The sequence below is a fragment of the Homalodisca vitripennis genome, chromosome 1 (genome assembly GCF_021130785.1).
Source record: "Homalodisca vitripennis isolate AUS2020 chromosome 1, UT_GWSS_2.1, whole genome shotgun sequence".
NCBI lineage: Eukaryota > Metazoa > Arthropoda > Insecta > Hemiptera > Cicadellidae > Homalodisca > Homalodisca vitripennis.
In genome coordinates this window covers 30,238,768-30,263,817 of record NC_060207.1, presented here as the reverse complement: position 1 = coordinate 30,263,817, position 25,050 = coordinate 30,238,768, and the positions used below count along the sequence as shown (strand labels likewise).

At 33.7% G+C, this 25,050-nt stretch overlaps 1 protein-coding gene across 4 annotated transcripts in view; it reads left to right on the top strand.

Moving 5' to 3' along the window:
• LOC124359151 (protein furry) overlaps positions 1 to 25,050 on the top strand; it is a 693,398-nt gene that overhangs the window by 651,191 nt on the left and 17,157 nt on the right. For all 4 annotated transcript variants that reach the window (XM_046811657.1, XM_046811647.1, XM_046811664.1 and 1 more), the window contains 13 exons: positions 1,083 to 1,218; positions 1,317 to 1,459; positions 6,489 to 6,775; positions 11,232 to 11,451; positions 15,076 to 15,385; positions 16,040 to 16,346; positions 16,633 to 16,910; positions 17,248 to 17,313; positions 20,231 to 20,428; positions 20,616 to 20,783; positions 22,287 to 22,427; positions 22,522 to 22,678; positions 24,456 to 24,631. In XM_046811657.1, the coding sequence (XP_046667613.1) occupies positions 1,083 to 1,218; positions 1,317 to 1,459; positions 6,489 to 6,775; positions 11,232 to 11,451; positions 15,076 to 15,385; positions 16,040 to 16,346; positions 16,633 to 16,910; positions 17,248 to 17,313; positions 20,231 to 20,428; positions 20,616 to 20,783; positions 22,287 to 22,427; positions 22,522 to 22,678; positions 24,456 to 24,631 (2,587 nt within the window). The remainder of the gene's footprint in view (positions 1 to 1,082; positions 1,219 to 1,316; positions 1,460 to 6,488; positions 6,776 to 11,231; positions 11,452 to 15,075; positions 15,386 to 16,039; positions 16,347 to 16,632; positions 16,911 to 17,247; positions 17,314 to 20,230; positions 20,429 to 20,615; positions 20,784 to 22,286; positions 22,428 to 22,521; positions 22,679 to 24,455; positions 24,632 to 25,050) is intronic.

Genomic DNA, 25,050 nt, shown 5'->3' with positions numbered 1-25,050 from the left:
AGTAATTATCAACAGTTTCTTTACCTAAAAGGAAAAGTTGCATTTTATTTATATCATATAATTAATGGGATAATCATGAAGTGAGTATTCGTAAAGCATGTGAAGCAAAGCAATAATTTATTAAAATAATGATTGGCTCCAAATAAATGACATAGGTATATGTTCTAGACACATAATTAAAAGTCTAGCCTTTATCCACTAAAAATTTATTAATTGCTCTCCTAATACAGCTCTATTTAAAATATTTTGTAAAGTCTTAAAAAACAAATATTTTTAGAGATAACACACTGCAAGTATATTTAATAAATAAGAATGCTTTTAGTCTATTCTTCTTATACTGCATACTGGGTTGTCCATCATATGTATGGATGACTTGAAAAAATAATAAAACTACTTATAAAATAGAACCTCAAAAACAGTTTTTGTACCATTAGAGACTCTTCCTTCACCTTCTCAACCCTTGAAGAATATGTTATCAAATCTTTGATTTAAGCTTGAGTCAAGCAGCATTCCAGTTTAAAGATTGTGATTAGACCAAATTATAATGTATAAAGAAAATTAAACACAAAAATGGTGAAATTTAAAGTTTTTGTTCAAGCCAGCTAAAAGAATTATTTAGTATGATAAAGGCTAATAAAAGTATGTGTCACAAATTCTCCAAAAAATACATCTACACCTTTTGTAAGAAAATGGTTCTAAAGGTAACAAAATTATTGTTTAAGAAAATTCTGTTTGTACTTAATGACCTAACTTTGTCTAAACTATGAAACATGATTAACAATATAAAATTGCTTTTATAAATGTTCATAATGTATCTATTTTATAATATTATTGTAACAAATTAAAACAATTAGTAGCAAGATATATCTTGTAATAATGATTGTAGACACAAAAATTTAATTACACGTATTTTATGCTACTAGCAAACCAATCAGATTTGTTAGTAAGCCCAAGTTTAAACTGTCTGTGTCTCTGCCTTGCGAGCTCTGGCCAGGGGCTTTGTCTTTCAAATATTTTATTTCAACAAACCAATCAGGACGTTTAGTAGGTTCAAGTATAAACTGTCTGTGTTTTGTTGCTAGCACATCCAAGTCAGACTCTGCCTTGCGAGCTCTGGCCAGCGGCTTTGTCCCGCCAAGAGGTGCTGACAAGATTCGTACGGCTAGCGGACCTGCCATGCTCTCTGAAGAGACTTCTACGCCCACCACAGAGACAGAGGTTTGTTTAGATTTAGATAATATTTTATTAAATTTAATTTTTGCTCTGTAAATGTCATGAACTATTAACAATATTAATTATACTTATTTATGTTACAGCTGGCCCAGGTGGATGAGGTGGGGACAGGCCGGTATGACATTCCCCAGCCACACCCCCTCCCCATGCCAGAGTATGGAGGCTATTTCGCTCCTCTCACTGAATACCTGCCTGACAACGGCCAACCGAGCAGTGGCTTCCACAGGTCATTTTATTTTTTAAATATTTGTAAAAATTAGCAGAATTAGTAGAGTTCGAATTTGTTTTATTTAGAAACTATTGAATTTATCCTCTTCAATCTTTTAGTGTAATTATTGTACTAAAATATTACTATAGACTATTGCTAATAGAAGAAGAAGGACGAGGAGGTTAACAGTATCTGAGTCCAGTGATTTACACCTTAATGATAAGGGGCCGACCAATGAAGAAGAGAGAGTGGCCAGGACTGGAGAACTGGCATGGAGGGTTACAGTACATTTATGTGGCCACTTACCATTGTCATGCTAAGGCATAGATCTTCTCCCCAACAAATTAAATGATATGATGTGACCAGTGAAGTCTGATAGATTTGCTTAAGAAATTGATTTATATTATTCTTTCCTAAAACCAACTCCTCCAGGAAAAGTTATGGACTGCTGGAAGACCTCTCACTCCCATTACAACAGCTTAAATGTGATTCTTGAAATCATTTTGTTTAATATGTGAACATAGAATCTCATATTTATTTGTCTTGAACAAGTGCTGTTCAATTTTTAGTCATCATTAATAGAAATGCTGTGTTGTGAGAAGAGAAAGTACTGTCCCTGCTAATGTAAAGTAAAACCCTTCCTGGTGAAATTTGAATGTTTCCTTCAGAATTTTGAGAGTTTGTTCTTCCCATACAAAATTGTTTTTTACTATGTATTTAAAATGAACATTGTTTTTAATCATTACAAAATATTTCACAAAAAAGGTTTATATTATTTGTTTGAACTGCTATCATCATGAAATATTCCAATAAATTATGGTGAGTCAGACATACATATCTTACTTGTGTAAAATTTGGATTATGTATTTACCTTTATCAGATTCTTAAGATATGAGTTGAGATTTTTACCATAGTTTTTTAGCACTACATCCAAGATTTTTGTAACTTTTGGTAAGAAATTCTGCCGTACACGACGAATCCATATAATTTATATCCTATAAATTTAAACATGTATTAAAAAATACAATAAATTTTTATAGCTTTTTTATAAAAATATATATATATATTTTTTATTTATAAGAATTTGTATGAGTAGTATGAGAGAATATCTTACCAAAAGCCAAAAATATCTTGGTTTTAGTGCTAAGATACTAAGGTACAAACTACATATTCATACATTTAAAAAAATCTGGAAAAGGTACAGGAATATAGCAAACTTAGCGTAGGAAAAATAGGTATATTCAATTCTACTTAAATTTTGGATTTATCTACAAGGGCGGTTTGATAAGTCAGTGACTTACAACTGTAATCTATCAGTGGACAACTTTCTAATTTTAAACAAGCTACATAGTACAATTGGTGTTTAATAGCCGTTCATAGCAAACAACCTCGTGAATTTTCACACAAATGGAAAAAAGTTAATTCTGTGTGCTGATTAAACATTACTTTTTACGTAAAAACTGCATCACTGAGACTAAGAAAAGACTTGGGGGCTCAGCACCTTCAATTTCAATGGTTAAAAGTGGTTTACAGAGTTCCGTTGTGGTGGTACCAGCATTAGTGATGCAGAATGTTCAGGTCGCCCAAAAGTAGTAATCACGCAGGAAATCATCAATAAAATCCATGGAATGATATAGGGCAATCGGAGAATGAAAATATGTGAGTTGGCTCATGCTGTAGGTATCTCAACTGAAAGGATACATCACATTTCACCCAAATATTTGAACATGATAAAACTCTTTGCAAGATGGGTGCCGCAATACCAACAGCAATCATGTGACCACATTTAATGGATTGTTTAGTGATGTTCAGATGTAATCCGGATGAGTTTTGGGACCGTTTTGTAACTGTGGACGAAACAGGGATCCATCAGTATACGCCAGAGGTCAAGGAACAATCAAAATAGTGGGTTGCTTGGGGTGAACATGGATCAAAGAAGGCCAAGGCGAATTTGTCAGCCAATAAGGTCATGGATTGGGATGCACAGTGTGTCATTCACATCGATTACCCTGAGAAGGGTAAAACAATCACCGGCAAATATTATTCAGAAATCTAGGACAGCTTCAACGTTGACTTGAAGCAAAAACAGACTCATTTGGCGAAGAAGAAAGTGCTGTTCCATCAAGACAACACACATGTGCACACTTATCTAATCACAATGGCAAAGATCCATGAATTGGGCTAGGAACTGCTATCCTATCCAGCATATTCTCTAGATATAGTCCTTGCGACTATTTCCTGCTTCCAAACCTAAAGAAATGGCTGGGTGATAGGATGTTTGGGTCAAATGAAGAAGTCATTACTTTTGAGGGAATCAAAATATTAGAAAAACGCTGGACTAAATGTATCGATCCAAAAGGTGATTATATTGAAAAATAAAGTTTTTATTTGCCGAAAATAATTTGTTTGATTCAAAAAGTCACTGGCTTATCAAACTGCCCTCATCCCATGATACATGTCAGTGATAACTAAACCACCGTATACTAAGTAAGGAAATTTTTGAACACGGGATTCTTGGACCAAAATTTAAAAAATTAAACTAAGCCATCCAGTACTATAAATATAATTTGTTAAAAAATACACAATAAAATAAGTTCTTAATTAGTCTAAAGTATATTTATAAATTAAATGTTCGAGTCAAAAATAACAAAGTTATAACATTTAAAATGAATGACTGTATAAAAGTAAATTTCATACAGCATATATACACCAAAACTATTTATTACATATTAACATATATTCTAAAATGGAAATTAGCCTACATGGGCAAGCAGCCTGTGCGTAGGCTAGAGTCGTACTAAAAAGTGTACATATGTTATCTAGATGTCGAAAAAAGATAACTGTTACATGTCGGAGTGATTAAAGGCATAAAATGTAGAAATGTAGTTGTGTGATGAAGGAGATAAGAGATAATACTGTTGTATTAGACAAAACCATCGGTAGAATTAAGACCACATACACAAGACCGTGATATGACGAGCACCGGAGGATGAGGAGGGGTCAAGGTCAGGTTGGTCCCCAGTCTGAGTGCATGAAAGCCTCGGATTCTTGGACTCCAATATGTAACAACAGTTCTGTGACATCATATTTAAATTTTGTAATACTACCTGATTCAAATAAATTTAAATGCTGAAATTTGTTACATATGTTTCTAAATAGAATATGTGAAATATAGTAAGAATTGGTTTTTGAAAAGGATTTATTTAATCTAATTACATGAATACCAACATGTTCTGAATATCTTGTTTGGTAAGAGTGCAAAATTTCTGGTAATATTGTATTAGCATTTTTGTAGATGTGAATTAGTAAATTTTTTAATATAACTGTCGTAGTGAAAGTAAGGAGGATTCCTGAAAGAGAGTCTCAGTTGGATAACGCACATTTTTCCTCAACCCTGCCTTTAGTATACTCTTTTGCATAGTGAAAAGAGGTTCAAGAAGTGTTTTACACGCACAGCCCCACGCAATGTTACCGAAGGAAAGAAGTGACTGGACGTAAGCATAATACACTAATTTTATCTCGTTTCCATCTAAAATTTCACTTAGTTTCCTAAATGCATAAATATACTTTCTAATTTTGTTAAGGACATAATCAACGTGCTCAGACCATTTTAAGCGAGAGTCAAAAACAACTCCCAGGTATTTGTAGGGTTTTACGAGCTCTATTTCTTTGCACCCACATGTCGAATTCGAGTAACTACCGCACTGATGAATTATTACTTACTTACTTACTGTCGGGGTGTAACAAATCTCAGTCGATTCTTTGCCTCGTCTATGAGCCTCTTCCACGCCACCCTGTCTTTTAGATCAGTCAAATTATATTCTGTACTAGAATGCAGAGAAATAGGCATAAACTTTGTTTTGGAAATATTCAATGAAAGAATATTTTGGTCAAACCTTTTTTTTAATGTCTTTAAGTCACTCATTGCATTTAATTTAACATCTCGCCAGTTTTTACCTGAAATGAAAATCAAACTGTCGTCGGCAAACAAATAAAGCTTCCCAAATAAATTAATTCTGGAAATATTATTGATATAAATCAAAAATAAAACTGGTCCTAACGTACTACCCTGGATTACCCCGTAATCGACAGTTTGTTCGTCACTATTATGTCCACAGATTGAAACCACTTGACGCCTTTCTTTGAAATAACTACTAAACCAAGTCAAAGAAGTGCCGCGGACTTGTTGCATTGTCACCTAGAAAAATAGCTTGCACTGAAAGGTTTAATGAATATTTTACTATGTAATCCTATAATCCTATAAATCACTAAACAACATTAGAAACACATTTTTGTTTGTTTTATTATCAGTTATACTTCATACTTTTGCTCATTTTGCATTGCCTCACTCTCCGCTTTGTTCTCTTTAGAACTTGCTGCCTCTTCTTCTGCTTTTGGTGCTACAATTGAACTATCTGCCATTCTCGCACTGCCTGTACTATTACATGGTGGACAACCACCACCAAAGAAACCAGTCAGGAAGGCTTTAAGAGATTTATGTAAATCATCGATTGCCCTGCATGGGTCGGGAATAAATTGAGTTATAGGACATTCGTCAGGAGGTCCTCGTGGGAAAGCTCTGTCTATTGATTCATCTCTTGGAATACCTCTTCCACTTTCTTTCACTTCTGTTTCTCGTTTAGATTTTTCAATAGCAGAAGAATCCGGTTTGCCCTGTACGTCAACCTTTATTGATGCCTGTGGTGCCACTACAGTTGTACTGGATGACGCTGCTGGAGGAGTTTGAGTGGGCGGTGGTGGTGGGGGAGGTGCAGTGGGCGGTGGTGATGGGGGAGGCATTGCAGTGGACGGTGGTGGTTGTGGGGGAGATGTACTGGAAGGTGGTGATGGAGGAGGAGTTGTAATAGGTGGGGGAAGAGATGTAGATTCTAAAGTTTTACTTCCCGGAGCAGATATTTGGACACTTTCTGTGGGTGCTACATAGAATTTGATTGTGGCTACAAACTCTATATCTTTTCCATCCTTAGTCTTAGCTACAAACTGGGAATTCTGCTCTATGGTAGGCTGATTGGCAGCCATGTTGCAGGTGTAACGTTGCTGTGATGCTGCTCACCGATGTGGTGGTGGACGTTGTTGATCTGGACTGGTCTATTCACGTGCCACTAATGCTCCACATCTTGTTTCTTGGACTCGACCACTCACGCACACTCGTCCACGAACATTGTAAGCAGTTGCTGCTCAACCTTCTGCTGGTGCTGGCTGATCATGCAGATCACCTGTCTGTCGCTCAGATCCTCCTCAACCGCAAAACTATGGAGCTCGGTCTTGGTCTACCCACTCCACTTCTTCCTGTAATAACACACAATTTTACAGGTATAAATGGTAACCTAATATTCTTAAAAAATACAAAAAATTAAAATTGCTTATTAGGAAAAATTGTGTCTATGTGTCAGTTTAAAATCGAAACATCAGTGAACATGAGTAGCGTAACTAGGAAGATCATATCACACCGGGCAGTAAGAAATAATTTATCTGAATACATCTATGTATTAAGTAGATAGGCTTAATTCAACTGCTGCATTTCAGTCAAACTGGATTGATGTTATACGGATATTTTATTTATTTTTAGTGATCTTGTGGGGGGGAGGGGTTTATCCCTTTCAACCTCCCTGTAGTTACGCCACTGGTGAACATTGATTGGTATATCTAGATGTTTGTGTGACTTATTAATGTTTGTTTTCGTAAAGAAAGGTTTTCAGTTAATATTGGTTTTTATTTAGGTATTAATGAATTAAAAATTTAGGAAAATTATAGATCATTGTTTAAAAACTTACTTTCAAGTGATATTTATGCTCTAATCTAGTTAGTTAATAATATATGTCTAAGTTATATTCTGACATTTGCATCTATGCAAAAAAGATCACTATGAAAATTTAAAAAGTTATTTCTATACATACATTTTTTTGTTAATTTTGGTTAAAGAATTAAAGTAATTATTATCAAATAAATTTTAATTAGTGATACTCGAACTAAACTAGACTGCTGATTTATAAATTTGATCCTGAAAATTAAAAGTATATGATTAATTTAATTTAATATTTTAATGAAAAATATTGCTCATGTGTAGCAATTACACATACTGCAAATTGTCCCTACTGATTGCAGGGCCATCGTAAAGAGAGCAATTGGTTTTATATTTTAATCTGAGTTTTGACAATATGTATGTATTATAGAAATCATAATACTGTGAGATTTTAGGGAAATTATTGCCACATAGGTTCAATTTCTGAATACATATACACTGTTTCTTAAATTGTCACTGTTTTTAATATATTTTAAACAGTTAAACAATTTTTTTCATGAAAATTTAGCTCTCATAATTGTTTATATATTGAATTTAATTGAATATATATAAACTTCCTTCTAGTCCATAAGATATACGTATGAAAATACATCAAATCAAATTCCCAAGAAAATGGTGGGTCGCAAGTTATACAGTAAAAATATATTTTTTTTTTTTGTTAATTATATGATTTAATACAAAAAAATCAATATTATTTAACTAAAAGGCAATTTTCTTGTGTAGTCCATCACCAGTTTATGGCTGTAGTACTTACGGTTTATCCTCTGTTGGCTGAGGGTTGTATGAATGATCCATAAATGTAGACTATTTTATGAATACAGTATTTCATTCTGTTGAAAATTAACTGCTTAACATATTAGAGTAAAGATGTTATTGGTTTTATGTTGTGATCTTTCAACTATAATTTTAATACAGTGTTCTTTTGAACTTATGAGACAATATTAATTGATATTTATTTTTTGAACTTGCTTGGAAAAGTAAAAAGTAATTTTTAAGTTTTTATAAAGTCTTGTATATCTTAAATTTTGGTTGAATCTTATTACTTTACATACAAAATATACTTTATTTACAATTTTTTTTAGTCTAAATTCCTTGGTGCAAAGAGGAAGTAAACCTTAACCATAATTCCCTGCTATTGTGTATTGGAGCTGGTATATTCCTAATACTGCCTTTGGACTGGTTAGAGAGGGTGTCAGCAAACCAGTTTATATCAAAGTTAGTATAATTCCAAAACTACAAATGACTATGAGCCTGGTGGGACAGAGTATTGTTTGGAAAGTATCTGTAATACATTACTATTAATGGCAAGAAAAAGGGCTATCTAAGAAATAAAATTTAGTTGGCTGTCTTAGAAATGATCATTACAAACTCAATAATTTGTTGTACTTTTTTAAAAAGAGTACAAGAAGGCTTGTGGCAATTATGTTCTAATAGTTGCTTGTATTTTTTATCTACTTCTTTATTTGGTAAACACTTTTAGAGTTAAATGTACAAGCTATTTTTATAAAAATTCATTTTCCAGTGTTACTTTCTTTTAGCCTGATATAACTTTTCTTGGGGTTGTATGTAGAGGACTAGGTGGGATAATGACAGTTGCGGTTGGGGAGTGGGGGGGACACCTCCGGTACCTAGTTGGAATGTTTGGTATTGCTAGCACCAAGATAGCAGACATGTTCTAGTTTTAACACTATAGCATTTATTACTGCCATTGGTTTTCACTTGTATTTGTAGTAAACTAAGCCTTTAAGTGTTAACACTGGGATACTACTGAGAATATTGACAGTCGACTACTATACAGACAGTCTATTATTGTAGTGGTAATGCACGGTATGGCTTACACACATGGCTGGTTTGTGAATCATATTTTGAAATGAGTCTTAATTGTTTTAAGTACAGTAGCTACTTACCAAAGTATGATTGGAAAAAGACCTTCAAGTATTAGTATACTGTTTTTATTTAATTTAAAGAAAATGTCATGAAATCTTGTAACTTGAAATTTTGACATGTACTTTTTGTTGGTGTTGCCATAGAAACTAAAACTTACTTCTACCTTAGTGTTTTTATTTCAAACAGACAGGATTAAAAAGTTTTCCAAATATTATTAACACCATGAATATAATGCAATATATCCACATGTTACAAACATCACCAAGTGCCAGAACTGTCTGACATCTTTGCTATGAAGTGATATATCCTCGAGACAAACATTATACTGCAAACCATTTCTCTGATATCAAACAGATCTATTTTATAAGGAATCCAGCAGTTTTATTTGCAGCCATGTATATTACTGAAGAGATTATAAAGAATTGTAAATAAATATCATATTTTTAAAGTAACAATTTGTTAAAGATACCTCACACTTTAAGATAATTCACACTGTTATTACCACTGCTAAGCCTAAAACAAAAAATTTTGAAACGTTTGTTTGCAAGATCTATTATAAACTATGTGAAATTATCTAAATAGATTAAATAAATAAACAAAAGCTATATAGATAAATTGGTTAAGTTTTATCACTCAAGTAAAAGAATGCTGTCTCAAAATACAATGCTCACAGCTTATAGCTGAAACTTTAAATTCAACTACAAAGTTATATGTATAAAATAAGTGTTTTATAAACAAAAACAATGCAATTTTGCCTTAAACAAAACAACAAAAATAATGTGTTCAGATTGATATGAAAATAGTTGTATAATTAAAAAATACCATAGCAACAACATGTTTTAACAAATTTGAAGATCAACTTTATTACTTTTAAGGGTTGCTCTTGAGATTATAGTATAACGTTATAAAATTATAAAGTTTTATATATAATATTTTCTTTGATTCTTTGTTTGTATTCATTACAGTTTATATCCTTTTTGAGAACAACACTATATCAAAATATTAAAGGATTGTAACAAAGACTTTTACTTTCATTCTTAAATATATGAATAACCTCAAATTATACAGTGTCTAATGTGTTAATTTGATGGTTTATCTTTTTAAAATGCAGTACTTTTTTGAAATTCCACTGCTGTAGCACTAGTCTGTATTTGGTGTATGCCCACTGTGATCCTATATCTGTTAGCAAGTCACAGCTACCATTACAAAAACAGTCAACTGTGTATACTTTCATTTACTAGTGTTTCAAATGTGTGTGTGAACTGATTGAAAAACCCACAACTAAAGTACATAATGATTTTGTTTTGTTTTTCATTTTCTTAGTGCTAAAAGCGTGAGACTGCTTACATTTATCATTAGATTAATGACATTTATGGAGAAAATATTATGAGTGATGGAATGATTCAAAATACATTAGAACGTGGTAAAGATGGCTGCACAAATTTGCATTATAAGAACCAAATTCTGCAATTAAACATTTTATAATTTACAGTTCCATCATTAAGTGATAATTTTTCTCTTGTACAATGAAATTATCAAAAGTTGTACTCACCCTTTACTAAAAATGTTGTTTGTGACTCAGAGTTTGACAACAACATTCAGGATCCTGTAATTCTGTGTCAATGATTTAATACAAATATTGTTATATAGCCGAACACAGATTATGACAGCTACTGCAGGGTCCTGTGGTTCTGTGTCAATGATTTAATACAAATATTGTTACAAAGCGTGACACAGAGACCTGCAGGGTACTGTGATTCTGTTTCAATGATTTAATACAAATATTGTTACAAAGCGTGACACAGAGACCTGCAGGGTACTGTGATTCTGTGTCAATGATTTAATACAAATATTGTTACAGAGCCTGCGTGACACAGAGACCTGCAGGGTACTGTGATTCTGTTTCAATGATTTAATACAAATATTGTTACAAAGCGTGACACAGAGACCTGCAGGGTACTGTGATTCTGTGTCAATGATTTAATACATATATTGTTACAAAGATTGACACAGAGTTCGACAGCTACCTGCAGGGTACTGTGATTCTGTGTCAATGATTTAATACAAATATTGTTACAGAGCCTGACACAGAGTTCGACAGCTACCTCCAGGGTCCTGTGATTCTGTCCAACAGTCTGGCAGCATTACCCAGTGCTCCCCCTTCCCAAGGGGATGTGGTACCAGCCAACCCTCCTGTCATTGTGGTCCCGGAAGAAAGTCCCTGGACTGGGCCCCAGCCTGGCCCTAACATGCCTGTCCAGGACGTCATCAAGTCTCTCATTGACTTTCTCGCTTCAAGGTGTTTATTTCTAAATTCAGTAGCATCCTTGTGTTTTGTTGATAATGAAATTTAAATAATTAGTAATTCATCTCATCTTTGGGTAACAATTTTGAATATTTGATTACAGTTATTTGATCTTCACAAACTCACACTCATTGTGATGTTAATTAAATTAAAATATGAAATTTAAATTTTAACAGTAGAAGTTGAAATTTTGAATTGGTGAGATTGTATATTAAGCAATATATTTATTCTTTCATAATTACTAGTATTATTGTTATGGATTTGCATAAATGAAATACTCAGTGAATTTGGAATCAACTAAATATTTATTTAACTTATAAATAAATCTAAATAAATAATATACACTTAGTACTAGGCTGTTGTTTACTATGTAATTATTATTTTGAATGTCTACATAATATAATTGTTTATAAAGAATCACTAATTTATCCTGTCACAATACCACTATCAACTATACTGCCTGTCTATTCACACACGAGTCTAAACACTAACACTGTTAATAATCATTAACACAATTCCAACCTTCACGATTACAAGTATTACCACTAATTCTGTCACTTAACAAGTTAATTTCTGGAGCTCCTCACTGTGTCACTACAGCTCCTACTAGACAAGTCATAAAGTGTCACAGTGCACATCCACCACTCAAGTAGGAGGAGCAGGAACAGACCAGATCAAAGAAGGTGACCCAATCCATTAATAAGAAGAAAGCTCTCTCTTCAACACGGTTTATCTATTATCACCTTTTGTTATTGTCAAGATCTTGAATGTTCGGTCACATTCCTTTGTATCAGAGGTGGACCAGTTTATCTGGAACATTCTCCCACATACTCGTAACATTATTATCATAAACTGTTAACCATCTTTCTAATATTTGACCTGTTTATTACTAAACACACTGAGTTGACTTCTTTCAGCCCAGTAAATCTTAAAGCAATCACAATCAAGTAACGTTTAGTATCACTGCAAAATAAATATTAAATGTTCCATTTGGATGTGTACATATAAAATCACAATATCAGTAACATTTGTGAAATAATTTTGAATTTTATACAAGTTTTTTAATGTTTATTGAATTAAATGTAATGTCACATTATTGTTTAATTCATTTTCATTTTGCTTTGTCATCTCAGCTGTCTGTATTTAGAAACACCTGATTGACTGTTTTTATAAAGAGAAATTAATCGGAAAATACGTTGTTAACTACTAATCTCAAGAACGGCTGGACCAATTCAGATATTTTTTTTCCATATTTGTTGAAATCCGAGGAAGGTGTATATGAAGAGAAAGATTGGAAAAGTTACCTGGAGTAGTTTAGAATTGGGAAAAAAATTTAATATTTATGTTTCATAAACAAAATTTAACTTATACTAAACAGCTGTTGATACTTTCAGCTAAAGTTTAAGTTTCACTGAAAGATCTTTTTAAATTAACATATTATCAAATATTAAGTATACAGTTAATACTTAAAAGCAGTGTTCCTGCTTGATTAGTAGTATGATACTGATAGCAAAGACAAAGTTAATATATAACTTTTACTCCAGATTGTGCCAGTCATGAATTATCAACATTTAATGCATTGTAAATATTATTTAAACACTATTACAAAACCAAACTTAATTATCAAAGCTATAAATCTTTTCACGTAAGGTATTTCAAACTGGTGAGCTTCCTTGACATTCTGATATGGCATTTTAAGGTTGGCTTAAGGGAAAACAGTGAAATGAAAAATAGCATGCCTCAACAATCCATTCTTCCTAGACGACAATGTGAAAAATTATGCAAAACCTTACTAATGATTATTTTGAAATGTTGTATGAAATTAATAAGAATTTCCTCCTTATTCCAGAAATAGATAGGTGTTAAATAGGATTTTCCTTTAGACCATAATAGGGTTCTCAGTCCTACGTATGTATGTATATTTTCTTCATCGTAATATCAAGACAAACTCAACTATGGTACTGGAAATAGCTTAGACCGAAAGTAGTTTACAAGAGCCGAAGTAGACATTTTTTTACTGAAGTAGATTTCTGAGGACTATACATATGAATATAGTTTTTTTTTCGATTGGGGTAATAGGGCACTGTCCAAAACCAGTGTGGCATGTAAGTGAATTTTAATGGCTGGAAGTAGACACATTTGAACTGAAGTAGGGTTCTCAGTCCTAAGTATGTTTATTACCAGTCCTCATATATCATTTCTTCGTTGAGATAACAAGGCATACACTACTATGGCACTGGAAATATTTTAACCAGAAGTATATGACAAGAGCTAGAAGTAAAGGCTTTTTAACTGAAGTAGGTTTCTTAGACCTATGTATTTATATTTTCTTGATCGAGGCAACAAGGCAGACTCAGCTGTGGTAACGGAAAAATAATGCAAAACTAACATAAGAGTTAGATTAAACTCTGATCCTCTTAACCATAATTACTAAAATAATATCTACCTCTGATACATGCCTACTTTCGTTTGAAAAGTTTCATAAGAGTCCATCATATTACATCATAAGTGCTTTTACTAAGTAGTGAGGACTTGGATTTCAAAAATTGCGTGCAAAACTGTGGGTACCTGCTAGTTGTACATAAAATTTGGAAACTCACCTATATGAAGCCTTGGTAGTATTATATAGAATCTTTATATTTCACGAATACTATATACTGCCTTCCTCAGAGTTCTAATGTATGTGTTCTATTTATGTGTGCTGCCTTTATGTGTTCTAATTTATTATTAGAACACATAAAGTTAACAACTCATGTACTTTTTATCAATTGGGATAAAATACAAATCTACAACTTGTTTCTGCTCAATTCCTGTCCTGACAATATTAGTAAGGTAAGAGTCTGTTTTTTGAAAGAAAATATCTCATTGCTGCTCAGCGATACAATCAACTGGTAACCATTCGGTGATGTCAGGTACATATACAACTAAGCCAAACCACTAAGGAATTAAAACACGTAATTTGGTAAACATTCAAATCATATTATGTTTAATATCATTTACCAGTTAACATTGTAGGCTGTTAAAACAACAGCACATATGATCATATTTAGCAAATTTGATTTTTGTTATATATATTGTACAGAGTAAATGGGTTATAACAGGTATGCTATTACTAAAACTTTTAACCAGCAGGTGGTAGTTAACACTTGTTCATGAGTTCTTCCACTTTACTTATAACATCTGTCAGATTTTTGGTAGTCTGAACATGATTGAGAAAAACATATCTTCTGAAAGTCTACATTCAATTCAATTTATAAATACAAACTTACTGTATATTCCTTCACAATACATTATGTAACATTGTATTTACTGTTTCACAATAGTGAAAAGTATGCTACATTAATTACAGTATTGTATGATTTTTTGGTTTGTAAATAATTATTTATCACTGTATAGACAATTAGTAATTGGAAAAAACTATACTATAAAATATGTGCTCACCTGTAAAATAAACTTAATGATGATTTTTGATTTCTGATGGTAGGTTGAGTTTTTATAAATGTTAGAGAATCTCAATTGTTATTAATTCTGGCTGTGGCCGAAGTTCATTATAATTGTATTTCTGTACACTAAATGAAAGTGATCTAAACTAACAGTGATGTGGTGCTGTGTACACAGGCAAAATCAGGTGCTGTGGAGCTATGAAGATATAACGGCCAAGGTATGGAGTTGCCGTAGCGTAGAGCAGCTGGATATGTTCTTGCAGCACGTACTGAGGATATTCCGGGACTCACTGCCACATGCACTCATCTCAGAGCGATGGGCTCAGACCGCCCTGCAACTGGGCCTCTCGTGTTCCTCGCGCCACTACGCAGGTCGCAGCCTGCAGCTGTTCCGAGCCTTACGTGTCCCCATCACCTCGCGCATGCTGAGTGACGTGCTCTCACGCCTTGTCGAGACTGTTGCTGAGCAGGGCGAGGACATGCAGGTAAGGAACGACATTAGTTAATTATACAATAAGAAAAGTCATTCTTCAATCAATTTTGACATCTCTAGTTAAAGTTCATGTAATATTAATCTCATTATTGGTCTAATTTATTAATCTGTGTACTACATATCTGTGAATTATATTACATTTTTGTTATGTATTTTCATTTCATTTCGTGTTTAGTAGCTGTATTATTTAAACATTTGATTTTATTTACTTTTAACTATAAATACAGCAGTAACTTTTTAAACACCGAGTGTCCACTGCATCTAATATTGTTCTTATTTAAATATACAGTTGTTTGAAATTTCATGAATAAAAATTTAATAGGTTATATGCTATTGTCAATTTAATCCAAATTCATCTTAACAAATGGTTCATGGTAACCATTAAGACCACATGAAGTTGAATTGAATTGATGGTTGGATATAACCTATAATATTTTAATTATTAAAATCGATCCTAGGCTAACCACAATGAATTGGAATTTCATAACTTTGTTCAGTGTAACACTAGTGTATATTGTATGATATTTAACTCAAGTTTACATTTTTTGTGATTTAGTTAAAAAATTGTTAGACATATGCTTACAGCGACATAAGAAAACATTTAAAGCTATTTTTCTGTTTTTAAGTGATTTCAAATTGTTTTCAGGGATATGTCACTGAGTTACTTCTAACACTGGAAGCAGCTGTGGATTCGCTGGAGTCAGACTTCCGACCCTTGGATTTTATGAAGGAGATCTTCAAATCTACACCAAACCTGAACAACAAAGAAGGAGTAGTGGCAGGAGTGCCAGGAGGTGGAGCTACGGGCGGCAAGCGGTCCCCAGGCGGTGGAGCAGCCGTGGCAGGCATGTGTCCTATGGGCAGTCACCTCAACCATGCCCGCAGCACCAGCTACTCGGTGTCCTACTGCATGCGTAAAGCCACCGGCTCACCCTCCAACATTGACGCTAAAGGTAACTAAACAACTTTATATATATAATAATTATATCATGTCAGGATTATTCTAGACAATTTCTACATTGCTCACCAAAGCTCTAACATATTAAAATTCAATAATAATTTATTATTGAAAATTATTATAACTTTTATAAAAATATAAACATAACTTCAAAGTATGCAAATCTTTTTGTTAAATAAAAATACATCAGAATGGATTTTTCAAACCTGAGTTCTTTCTGCATCATTTTTCCATGATTTAAAAAAAACTAACAAACTGAAAGAGGTTTTCCTGTTAAATAGAACTGCGAGGACGGGTGTTGTCCGAGCTGGAGTCACGCTCAGGCTGCAGTCTCAACAAGTACTCGACGAACCTGTGCCGCTCGCGGTCTGCACAGTCGCTCAAGCTCCTGGGAGATTCAGCCAGTGCTGATGACAAGATGACGATACTTGCCCAGTTGTTCTGGTTGTCAGTGTCGCTGCTGGAGAGTGACTACGAGCACGAGTTTCTGTTGGCCCTGCGGCTCCTCGGCCGTGTGCTGCACCGACTGCCTCTGGACCGCCCTGACGCTAGGGACAAGGTGAACATAATGTTAATATTGAAGATTTCTTCTATGTCAAAAAGTATAGTGGTGAAACTATATACATATGTTAATAAACATTTACTAGCTTTGTGTTATGTCTACAGGTACATGTATATTAAACAGTTATGTGGTAATAAAAAAGCAGGGAACAGTATTGTGGCATTGCATGAAGTATAGTAAAATTTCACTTACTGAAATTTTTATTTTAAACTTGTTAATAGTACACTATAATAATGTTAATTAGATGAGATAGCAAATAATGTAACATAATTGTATTTCTGTTTGGATATCAGTTGAAATTCAGTTTATTAAAATGATTGTATTCTTATTGAAGGTGGACAAATTACAAGCTCAACTGCGATGGAACAGCTTTCCGGGAGTCCACGCACTTTTACTCAAGGTATTTACTATTAATTTTCTTAGCTTTTCATAAAATAATTGTTCTGCTTATTCACATTACTTTTAACAGAGAAAAATCTAGATACAGTTCTTAACTACTTTATTACAGCCCAATTAAGTCGTTTATATAGTGATTTTTAGTACCATCTATAATTCAGTGAACCTTGTATAGGTAAATGCATTTAACTATATATTAAAGAAAAATATAGAGGGTGTACATAAAGTCCTGCACAGGTATAATATTTTCTGAACGATAACAGATAAATCAACAAGATTTGGTACATTAACACTACACCTAAAAATATACTTTTTGAAGGAACTATCAGTTTTCTGTAATATCATGGGGACGTCCCGCAAGGAGTCAGAAGGAAATCTTAAATAGGAGTATAGGTCAATATGCACATCATTGTAAAGGGCTTACCTAGCAGAGTTTAATGCCGCAAACCGTACTCAAAAAGGTTGATCCAGTACAAAATGGCGGCTGTTCAAAGGTTTTACTTAGTTACATTTTATTAGTACCCATTAGAACCCCAGTAAAGCAAAACTGCAACCAAAACGAATACTGCAGCTAAATACTACATTATGCTTGTCAGTTGTACAGAAGTGAATTATGACATTAGTTATCCTCAAGGGTTACAAATTTGGTCCTAATATATTGATAACGGGGAAAACCTGATAACAGTAACAATTAGAAAGCTCTTATCTTTGGGTCGCAATTTGGACTTGCCTATTAGCCAGTCTATTCATAGTAGGCTATTCTAGTTTTCTTGTTTTAGTAGTGCTGTCCATCCTTTCTATCAGTGCGCTTTAGTACAAATGAGTTTGTCGTATTACTTGCAGTTCTTCAACTACAATATGTCGCTTGACGAACGTAAACGTATAACACTTCTTATGATGGTTCGTTGGGGAAACAACAGACGATCACACGAGGAAGCATGCCATTTATTTAATGACTACTTTCACGAGAGGCAGCCAATTTCTAGAACAACTGTAGGGAGAACTGTTCAACGCTTTATGGAAACAGGAAGTGTTTCCGATCGTCATAGGTCAGGAAGGCCCGCTACTGCGACAACCGAAGACAACTCTTTAGATGTATTGCAGTCATTTACTGAGAACCCGCAAGAGTCCCTACGCTCAGCAGCACAAACTCATGACATCTCTGTTACGTTTGTTAAAAAAAATTCTGAAATGGTCTAATTTTAAGCCTTATAAAGTTCATTTGGTGCACGAACTCAACGAAGATGATTTTGATCGACGTATAGAATTTTGTAAAACTATGATGGCCAAAATAGATCGCAACGAAATTGATTTAAACAATATTGTGTTTTCAGACGAGTGTTCATTTATGCTGAATGGAAGCGTAAACAAGCACAATTGCCGTTACTGGAGTAGCGAAAATCCTCACTGGATGCAGGAGGCACATACGCAGTATCCACTAAAGGTGAATGTCTGGCTTGGTGTGATAGGTACCCAGCTGGTAGGTCCTTTCTTTATTGAAGGAAATTTAAATGCTATATCATACCAACGTTTGCTGGAAAATGAAATTAAACCTGCACTTCGAAACATGTTTGGAGAAAATTTCCAGAATATCTGGTTTCAACAGGACGGAGCATCCCCACACTACGGCATCGACGTAAGAGCCTATTTAAACACTGTTTTTTTGGCAACAGTGGATCGGAAGGCGGGGGACTGTAGAATGGCCAGTGCGTTCACCAGATCTGTATCCATTAGACCATTTTGTTACCTTAAGGACAACGTCTACAAAACAAAGCCTCAAAATTTAAATGAACTGAGACAAAGAATACTTCAAGAATGTCAGACGATTCCTCAAGTTGCCCTGCAAAATTCTGTTAATAGTTTTTATGTGCGTCTTTCCAACTGTCAAATAACCGGAGGTGAACAATTCAAACATTTACTCTGAAAACATTTGGTAAGTAAACATGTTTTTTAAATAAAACCTTTGAACAGCTGCCATTTTGTACTGGTATATTTTTAGGTGTAGTGTTGATGTACCAAATCTTGTTGATTTATCTGTTATCGTTCAGAAAATATTATACCTGTGCAGGACTTTATGTACACCCTGTATAATGTAATTATCAAAGTGTATGAGTAGTAATTTAGCTGTATAAAAAATGTAAACAGAGCCTTTTTTAACAACAATTTTATGAGTCACGCCAGGTAATTTTTTAAAATTGTCAACTGTTGATTTTGACATGTTTTTACATTTTATGAACAATATTTTGTATGTCTAAATGTGCCTAAATCAGAGGCCAAGCCAGACATACATAAGTATGTCAGAAGAATCAGAGATAACTACTAGACAGGTATGCATACAATATGCATACAGGTGTTCTGTTTAAGTAGATTAATTCAGTTAAAAATGTCTTAACTCCTAAGGTGTTATAAATTGCCTCAAACACTTCTTAGTGCACAACCTTTTCATAGTGTTAACTAATTTCTGGCATAAGATTACTGTAACCGGTATATTTAATAGTATGTGAATAGTTGTAATTTTAATGTGATGTTGATGTTGCATGCACCTTTAAATTTCAAAATAAACAACTTCTGTTTGCTATATAATGTATACCTTTTATAATAAATAAGCAATTTAATTTTATATTATATTTAATTAACTTTGTATTGAGTCTTTTACCTTTAATCAGAGACTTTGGTTGTCCTTTGAGGAGATTTAAGGCATCTGATAGAAATTTAAGTACTGACCACACTTAAGGTTTTGATTTCAAAAGGAATAATAACATGAATATATTTATGACAACAGTTTTATCTATACATTGTAAATAGCGCTTAAAGAAAGAAAAAAAACCTGTAAATATTGTAGAATTCTAAAGTTTAATCAAACAAACTAAATTCAAACAATCACTAGTATTCACTATCAGAATGAAATTGTGTGATTGTAGGGCTGCACAAACCCCAACACGTATGAGCCAGTGATGACGCTGCTCTCCCAATTCACCCCTCTTCTGGATTTGCCAGTGGTGGACCCCACACAGAGCCTGGCCTTCCCCATGAACGTGGTAGCCTTGCTGCCCTACATGCTGCTGCACTATGAAGACGCCAATCAGCTTTGTATCATGAGTGCTGAGAACATCGCCCAGGTATTACTGACACCTGCCTTATGTGATATTTTAGGGTTAAATTATGTGACACAATTCAGTCATCATTGCGTTCCTCATAATTATCTTTTTTTCCTTTGATATTATAATACATGAGGTTTGGTCTTGGTTTTGTAAATGAAATACCTAGATATCTGGTGCAATGGTGACCTCGAATTTATAATTGCAGGTTAGCACAGAGAAGAGCAAAAAGCTGGAGAATCTGGCGACAGTAATGACCCTCTACAGCCGTAGGACTTTCAGCAAAGAGAGTTTCCAGTGGACAAAGTGTGTGGTCAAGTACCTGTATGACAGTTACTCCCACCTCAGTCTCAACATGCTGGCATTCCTGGTGGAGGTAAAGTGATAGTCTAGTCGTCTGGAATAGTTTAGTGACAAGACAACTGCTATGAAATCAAGTGATTACCTAGAATTAGCCTTTTTGAATCCAATTAGACCTACAACATCCTTTTGCCAATGTGATTACTTCAAGATGTTTCCTAACCATTTTAGAAATCACTTTACACTTTATAATTGAGTTCTACAGAATTGGTTACTTTACTTTAACTTTAATCAATTAAAACTTGTTAATGATATTTTTGTGGAATATGATTGTTACTGTTGAAGCTGTAATTAACTTAAAATGTTTTTTTTTTAGTTTAAATTTTTTTAATTTCCTCAAAGAGAAACATTTCATTGAGTAAGAAGATTTTTTATTAAAATTGTCTAGTTAAAATTATTTTGGTATAGTGTGACATTCAACCTTATTTTCACCAGGTACGGAGAATAATTTCTGTGGAAGTCTACATGTATAGTATTAAATTAGTTTACTTTTCAAATTTGATCAGGTGCGAATAATATGAGTTTTGTTGCTTAAACATTGCTTTAAAATGTGCCTAAATCTATTAGTTGAATGGATAAATACCAAATACTTATGGTTATGAAAAAACAATTTTTTAAAGTAGTAAAATCATGAATAACAAATTTATATAATGAACATACCCAGAATAGTTTATCAACCCATCTTGTTAGCCACAGGCAGATAGAGGTTTATTTGTTTTTGGATCTTTAGAAAATATAAGATGTGCACAGCTATACTGCAAAAAGTAAACATTTTTGAAATATAGGTTAGCTAAAAATACTTTCTTGCCCACAGTATAAATGAGCTAAGAACATAGCCCAGTACTCAAATAAACTTTTTGTAAACTACAAAACACTCTAACAAGGTGAAATTTATTATTTTGGATATGTTTGTATTTTGTGTTTCTTGCAAAGTTTTATAGGGTTTGATAAGAAAAGTACTGTTATTCATGAAAATTAGCAGTTTGGGTCAAAACTTGCATTTGACTTGAAACTGGCTCATTGTTTAGTTTTATATTAGTGCATGCAAGGAAAATTCATAAAACACTCAGAAGTTTATAAAGTAGAGAAACAGTTTACAGGATCAAAGCTTGGAAAAGCCCAATTTCAGGTGTATTAAATTCCATTTTTATTGGTTTGGTTTAACTCCAAATTATTTCAGTACATATTGTAAAATTATAGGCAGTACATTGTAAGGATCTCTAAGATTAAGTGTCTACCGATATTCCATAAATTTTAATGTGAAAATATAGTGTAGTCAGTAGTGGTACTCTTTCACAATGATATTAAATCAATATTGAAACATTAATGTGCATCGCTGTTGTAGCTTTTAATCTTATTGTCTTGTGTTCTTCTCCAGTCTTTAACATAGCCATTTTGTATGTGATCGATTTTTCAACGACTTCTGGCTAACTCAATATTTCTTATTCTCTTGGAAATGTAATAACTACTTATCACACAATGAATTTGCCTGCTATGATGTTACTATTGTACCCATCAGGTTCTAGAGAAGGGGCCGGCCATGGTTCAGCTTCCAGTGCTCAGCATCATCCACTGCATGCTGCATTACGTGGACCTCGCCTCAGCAGCTGCACAGCCCATCAATGCTGACCTCCTGCGTGTCATTGCCAAGTACATCGAGGTATGTACTTATTATTTAACTACTAACATTATTAGTTAATTCTACTAATATTTCTTAAAAAGTGTTCTAAGGCTCATGGTATTTTCTACTCCAGGGTCAGCATTGGAAAGAGTCATTGAAAATATTGAAACTGGTGGTGACAAGGTCCTCCTCTCTGGTCGCTCCACCCCTGCCTACCCATCATTCCACTTGGGAGCCTCATCCTTCTTGGAGTTCTGACACAGAGGTTTTCTCTAAAAAAGAACTGCCTGGTATGTGAGAAAAACTTTAATCACAATTTTTTACATGAAAATTAAAAATGCTGTTTAACACTTTTAAATAATTAAAAATTAATTTGCATATTGCAATTGAGTATTTATTAAAACTTCAAGTATAAAATTGTTGTATTAGAACTACAATAGTACCTGCCATTATTGTAGTGATATTTGTAATAGTATACATTTATTAACAACATTACCATATTTTTTATATGTACGTCTTCAGTGTTTTAATTTGACAGCCATTTATTCAGTCCATTTAATATTGCTCATGGAATTGGACCAGAAGAATGTACAAGGCCTATTCAGAAAGTAAGAAACGTTTCCACCTGACATTGCCAGACGTGCACCAATCACGTATATATTGGTGTGCTCGTGCTCAGCACCTCAGTCAGCATTCAGCCATGACAGCAGGAATGTCTCTGCGCTGCCTGGTGCACCAGTTGTGAAGTGTGATCTGCGATTCGTTTTTGTTGGTAAAAAACTTAAAACCAATATAAATTCATTGGGAACTGTGGAAGTGTACGGGAACAACGTAATGAACTGAAAGTTCTGTCAGGAAGTCGTGCCTTCAATTTTAAAATGGCAAAACAAACATTCATGATCAAGAGAAGAGTGGACGTCCAATCATTGCAACTGACAATCTGGTCGCTAAAGTTGATGAAAAGATTCGTGAGAACCGCTGTTTCATAATAAATGAACTTTCTTTATGTTTGCCAAAAGTTTCACCGATTTTATTACTTGAAATTGTTTCACAGAAGCTAGGTTACCACAAATTTTGTGCAAGATGGGTAACAAAAATCCTTACAGAACCATAAAGAATGGATTTGGGACAGCTTCTACGGTTTTAGATGCTTACCATAGTCATAGATTTTTACTTGTTCCCGAAAATGAAGACCTGGCTAGCAACACAGCGTTTTGACAACATGCTGAGTGGCATTTTTTATACGCATCACTGAGTGGCTGAGATCACAGGCAGCAGAATTCTATGACACAGGAATTTCAAAGTTTGACCACCGCTATGATAAGTGTCTGAATTTGTATGGTAATTATGTAAAAAAGTAGTATGTTAGTCCCTCTTTCACATTTATATAATAAAATGTTTTTCTTGTACTTGGTTTTTTTAAATTCCAAAACGTTCTTTACTATCTGAATAGCCTCGTATTCACACAGTTAGCAGTTACTGGCGTCTGTATTTATAGATTGGACTCCATGAAGAGTATGATGAGAAGTGATATATACCAAACTGGAAGTTGTGTTCCTATCACTGTTCTCAATAATCCAGGCTCAGGAGGTTTAGTCAAGTCAGCTGGTTCCTAGTTTCTCTAATTGTTATAATTTAAGATAGTTGTAACTTTTGGAGTTAATATTATTGGAAAATAACAATATATTGAAAGAGGATCAGGATGTTAAATTGGTAAAACTTACTACCTCTTTCCCAAAATGTATTACACTCTTGCTAGTTCATAGAAAATTACCCAAAAATGAATATGTTAAGAAAATTCAATGTTTCATTAGAACATTTACTCAATAGCATCATTAACCTACAGTAACTATGTATTTTATATTGAATAGCAAGAATAATGACCTTACATTACATGTTTCCACAATAAGAATCAATTTAAACTTGAAATCATGTAAACATAAAAAAGAAGGCAAGAACTGTTTCAACTTCTGTGTCCAGTTTCCTTAATAGTGTGTATATTCATATTTTGAATTTGTCTAACGTACATTGCATTTATCTCTGCACTGTCTCTGATTGTCTGCACAGGACGCACAATGGATTTCACATTTGACCTCTCTCAGACTCCGTTGATAGAACGCAAGAACCTCAGTGGTAGGACAGAGAAGAGCAGTTTAGCATCTGCCTCACCTCGTCGCTCCGTCTCACTCTCCCCAGCTGACAGTGCTTCCGTCTCCGGCTGGAAACGCCCCTGGATGTGTCAGGTCTGTATGCTCAGATTAGTTTCTGTTTTTAAGAAAAGTTGGCAATAGACAATTAGTTTGCATTGGAAATGACAAAAATACAGCCATTAATATGAATTAGTGTATCGCATGTTATTTCAGTGAATTTCGACAAATCAAGGTCTTGATTGAACATAGCTGCAGAATTTTATTTTGTAAGTTATGGAGATGGAGGATATAGAGATATAATTTCAACCCTATTAGTGGCCATCACTTTTTTTCAAGAGTTTCAAATGGTAGCCTGTTTTTGGGTGTTGCGTAAAAATTACTGTTTCAATTTTAAAATGCATATACCTCAACAGTTTTAATGTGTTGCATTAATTAGATGAGACCATGGTTTGAATATAATTTCTTTATGAAATTTGAAAATCAAGGATAGCCAAATGCTACTATTATTTAGT